Here is a 4,882-nt window from a genome sequence, read left to right on the forward strand (position 1 = left end):
AAATCATGTTTCACGTTCCAAGAAGAGATGCCAGAAAATAATAGTGAACATATAATATTCTGTAAAAATGTATATTATTTACTTGTATATATCATGTGTCATAATAATTTCATAGGACCAACTTGTGGTTCTTAGAAGTGGAACTTGAGCTTTACTTTAGGTCCCTTTCACACGCTACCTGTACTAGCAGTGGGATCATAAATTAAATGTCGTATTGCCTACTGTACCCTACCGTGAGTAAGACGGAAAAAATATGAAGTCTTGATTCTGTAGCTGTCCAGAATCAAGATATACCTCAATGTGTATGACCATCTGTAGTCAAGGAAAGCTGGGTAAAAACACTCAGAACAAACATTCCAACTCCAGAGAATGACAACTAGTTCTGAATGGCAAAGGCAAGTTATATCATAAAGTTATACCAGATCAGGGTATGTCACTATATAAGAAAGCTATGTACAAATTAGGAGCCAATGATGTTGAGTATTCCATATAACATTTCCTCAAAGTTTTTCACTCAAACTTCTGAGGCTTATGATTGTGTGTGGAAAACATATCTATCAGACTTTATTATACATACAAATCACAGAATGGTACAAAAAGTGGGTGCTAAAATTTTACAATATGACAAAAGCAGCACAAAGTCATTGATACAAGTTGTCTGGAAGTGCGCTTTAAGGAAGGATTTTACATTCCTTGATACTTTGAGTATCTGTATCCCAAGTTAGAAGAGCTGGTTAAGAAATCCTTGTTGCTGTAACATGGAAAGAAGGGGGTGGCACATTCATTTGGGCCTTGTCCTGCAATATCATTTCTTGGGTATTTGTCTGGAGTGCTTTTATATCGCCGCACCCACACGTCAAATATCCTGTAAGATAACCACGATATTTTACTAAATTGCTGTAATATTCCATGTACAAATTGTAAATAACACTTGAGTATATTTATAGTTTAATCATATGATGAACTATTATAATGGACTGTCCTATCAATATATGTACTTTGTTTTACTTATCACTAGCTCTGCTTGCTGCTTGCTGTAATCACAGCAAATACAACTGAAGCATTATTTTAGCCTTGTATCATTTACTAGGAAGTTGGTGGCAGATATTATGGCTGCCATTACCGTTTTGACAGAACTTACTTGTCAATAAAGTTGTGATGTAGCAGGAACATGGGGTCATTACTGGAAATGGGGATTTGAGACATTGTTCCTCCAAAATAAATGTGCACTGCGTTGTGCATACTACGCTCCAGTGTTTTCCCATCCGAAGGTCTCAGGAACCCTGATAAATGGATAAAACACAGAAAGAGTTAGCTATCATGTGTATGATCGTTCTTACATGCCACAGTGTTGCCCAATGTCTATTGCCCACTAGCGAGTTTGATGCGCGCAATTCACATCAAACTTGCATTGTGTGCTTGCTGGTACTTGTGGCCTGGCCGGACATTCCAGCAAAACATATGATGTGAGTTTGATGCGAGTTGCACGCATCAAACACACTTGTGAGCAATGGGCCTTAAAAGTACGTCCTGTACATGCACATGGTTTGGATATTTTACATAAACATCTGCTGCCAAACGTGCGCCAAAATTTGCATAACAAACTCCTGGATATGGAAACATTCGGTGGTGGATTTTAGAACCCATCCTTTAATTGACTAATAAAGATTTATAGTACAACATTGACAACATCTACAGCATTTACAAAAAATTGGACTTATCTTATGCAGCTGATCTTGCACATTTTGTTTAATGCAAATCTATTAGGCAAATCCACATATAATCACCTTAGAGATGATAACTTACCTTCTAAAGCATTTCGGAAGCTCATTTGAGAAGACCTATCATATGGGTATCTATCAAAGTCTTTCCATTTAAGGGTGTCTTCCACATCTTTAAAGGAGGGCAAACTTTTGACCCGGGGATCTGATCCTGGTTTTCTGTGGAGTCGCTCCATCTGGCACTCGTCTCCAGCAGTTTGGCAATAAGCATCATCGTAATTGTAACCGCTGCAAATAGACTGATGAAGAACATAGAGGCACATTTACTAAGCGTCGTGCGCCAGTTTCCTGTCAGACTTTGCACTTTATTTTAGGTGGAAACTGCTTGCACAGGTATTTAAGAAGTATCAGAGCCACATTTGTGTTGCACGGGACCATTTTGTGGCCCGGTTGCACTTTGTTTCACCTAACACAAATTTCTGCACCAAAGGGGGTGTTCCTGTGCCTGGACGCAACGTGCACCAGATTTAACATGCAAAGTCCAACAGAAATGTATTGCATGCCCCTTGTTAAAGATGCTCCAAAAACGTGCTACACTCTGTCTGGGCAGTGCAGAGGGCACCAGAAATCCTGAATCCATACACTATACAAAGGCAAAATTTACACTGCTCTTAGTAAATGTGCCCCATAGCGTTAGCCTTAGCACAGTAATAGGGGCACTAGCGCAATATTAGGTAGGGTATCTCCAAATGAATATAGAGACTATAGCTGTTGCTGCAAATTATGAAATAAAGTAAACATGCTCATGGGGGTTGATTTATCAGAAGTTTTTGAGAACAAAACTGTTTTAGTTGCTCATGGCAACTTATCATAGCTCAGTTTTCATTTTCTGATGGCAGTTTATAATATAAAGGTTGGGATCTGATTGGTTGCCGTGAACAGACACTTTTGATAAATATCCCCTAATTGAGCCTAATACAATTTGAGAGTTTCTCATCAGTAAATAAGAACACAGTTAGAAATGAACTAGACTACAGGTAATTTGAGCCTGAAAAAATGTGTATCATACGTTTATTCATTATTTTAGACATTTTTTATGACTCATGGAAAAGGGATGTTGCTTCCAGCAACAAGGTTCTGCAGTTCGTTGTGGGACATGCACCATGTATTTGTTTGACATGAACCTTCTTTACCTGCCATTATTGGGCACAATAACACTACAGCAATGCATCACTGTACAGCAGTTCTTTACTTACAATACAAAGACCCTGAGCCAGCAGGAAGGAGCAGAAAGCTATGGCATGGATAGGTGCATAATACACAAAGCAAAGCTTTCAGATACTCACTTTCCAAAATACAAAGTGGGACTCATCATCCAGAAAACCTTGTTCATTACTCTTTCCAAGTAATTCATTGGTACAGATGGAACAGTTATTTTCTCCTCTCCAGTCATAATAGGGAATAGCAAAGTTTTCATCACCAGTCAAGAGTTGAATTTCCCTCTCCAAAAACATGAGACACATACGATGCCAACCAGGAAAGGCCGGACCCTGATGGGCATAGTTAAAGCTGGCATTAAATGTGCCATTTTGTAGAATTGGCTTCATGGAATAATAATGGATCCAAGCAAAAACATCATATATGGAAGCTTCCACAAAGTGGTATGTGTCCCGGTGGTGCCTGTCCCCAGTGGTCAGGATGACAAAATCTGCACTTTTTGTGGTTTTAGCCAAAGCCAAGTAGCTGAAGAATTTTTTCCTTTCTAAAAATGAGAGCTGGCGGATCTCTTTACGTACCACAGTATTTTGGCGCTCACACTTGTCTCCAGTGTAACCATACTTGCACTGGCCACAGTTGTAGCCACTGTAGTTTCCGTAGCACTTACAAGATTTCTCATAATAAAAGCGTGGCCAGTCCAAGCGATCGTCATCATATTGGCGGACACGTCCGTTAGTTAATAGTGTAAACTCATATTTTTCGCATTTACCACGTCCAGACTGTGATCCACAAGGACTGTCATCCGTCCACAGAGGGCAGCAAGTTTTTGTCTCAAGAGCTGAACTAGTGGTACAAGACCTGGGGAACTGACTGTGGACCACCCTCAGGAACAGTGTAAGAAATATACACGGTGTAAACATTTTCTTCAGTACTAGTAGCCTCGCCCTGCTGGGGAGGGGAAAAATGTTATTACCACCTACAGAAGATATAACTGCCACATATACATAGAATTATCCCCATATATTATATTTGAAGTTACATTCTGGCACATATGGGTTACTTATATAAAAGCTATGATTTGTGCAGCAGGCACGGTATTAAAGGGGCTGTCTTAGGCTTGAATAATATGGCTGCTTTCTTCCACAAAGAGTTTCACACTTAACCATAGGTAGTGTGTGGTATTACAACTTAGTTCCATTCATTAATATACATATGAGCAAAAATACCAAAAAAGTCATGGTTAGATGGCTGCTGTTTTTGGAAATATTTTTCAATTCTTGAATAATTCCCTTTGAAGAAATTAGATGAATCATTCATTATTTTGCAAGTCAAATTAAATACAACATCAGGCAATAAAACCAGAGTGGAAAACAACATGTGACTTCTGCTCAAGGGTAACAGTTACTGCAGCAAATTGAAATGTATTTTATTGATATTTATGTGATAGAGCAACACAAAGTATAAATTATCCAGTATTTGTGAAGTGTAAAGAAAATGACACATGCTTTTCTAGTTTTTTGCAGTTTGTTGCTGGGTTATACTTCCATCCACCTGGGACATTGGGGCAGACCCTGAAATCCTGAACTGTACCACCTTATCAGGGAAAGTTTTGAAGTAAATATCACCATTATTGTTGCGGTGACCCAACAACCCGGAGTTTGGGTTCGGACTCACCCCCACCGGTAACTGGTGCTGGTGCCAAACGTGGGAGTAAACCCTTTCAGTGTCGATAGAGTTTTACTGGTGGGTGTTCGGGTACCCAAACCTAACTTTTGTACGGGGTTCGTCCAAACTTGGTGAACCAGAACGTGAATGGGTCCACCCATCATTATTCACCTTGGTTAATCCTGAGCCTCCACAAAGGTTCAGGATCAGCATAAAATCATAGCTGTTTCACCCATAAACTGGGGGCTCCTAACATTTTGAGAATATTGATTTATATA

General features: G+C 39.4%; 1 protein-coding gene across 1 annotated transcript; it reads right to left on the minus strand.

Annotated features, from left to right (window-relative positions):
* Window positions 1-283: 283 nt before the first annotated feature.
* LOC140068797 (tyrosinase-like) lies at window positions 284-3,862 on the minus strand. Its single transcript, XM_072114186.1, has 4 exons — window positions 3,068-3,862; window positions 1,807-2,020; window positions 1,142-1,283; window positions 284-865 (listed from the first exon to the last, which is right to left on the minus strand). The coding sequence occupies exons 1-4, from the start codon at window positions 3,857-3,859 to the stop codon at window positions 685-687; spliced, it is 1,329 nt and encodes a 442-aa protein (XP_071970287.1). The 5' UTR covers window positions 3,860-3,862; the 3' UTR covers window positions 284-684.
* Window positions 3,863-4,882: the final 1,020 nt, after the last annotated feature.

Source organism: Engystomops pustulosus, chromosome 7 (genome assembly GCF_040894005.1).
Source record: "Engystomops pustulosus chromosome 7, aEngPut4.maternal, whole genome shotgun sequence".
Classification (NCBI taxonomy): Eukaryota; Metazoa; Chordata; class Amphibia; order Anura; family Leptodactylidae; genus Engystomops; species Engystomops pustulosus.

What these genes read in the sequence shown, in the direction of transcription:
- LOC140068797 (XM_072114186.1), bottom strand. Translation starts at nt 3,859, where the DNA reads ATGTTTACACCGTGTATATTTCTTACACTGTTCCTGAGGGTGGTCCAC. An exon ending in CCCACTTTGTATTTTGGAAA is followed by an intron (nt 2,021 to 3,067) that starts GTGAGTATCTGA and finishes GTTCTTCATCAG; the next exon opens with TCTATTTGCAGCGGTTACAA. An exon ending in CTTCCGAAATGCTTTAGAAG is followed by an intron (nt 1,284 to 1,806) that starts GTAAGTTATCAT and finishes TCCATTTATCAG; the next exon opens with GGTTCCTGAGACCTTCGGAT.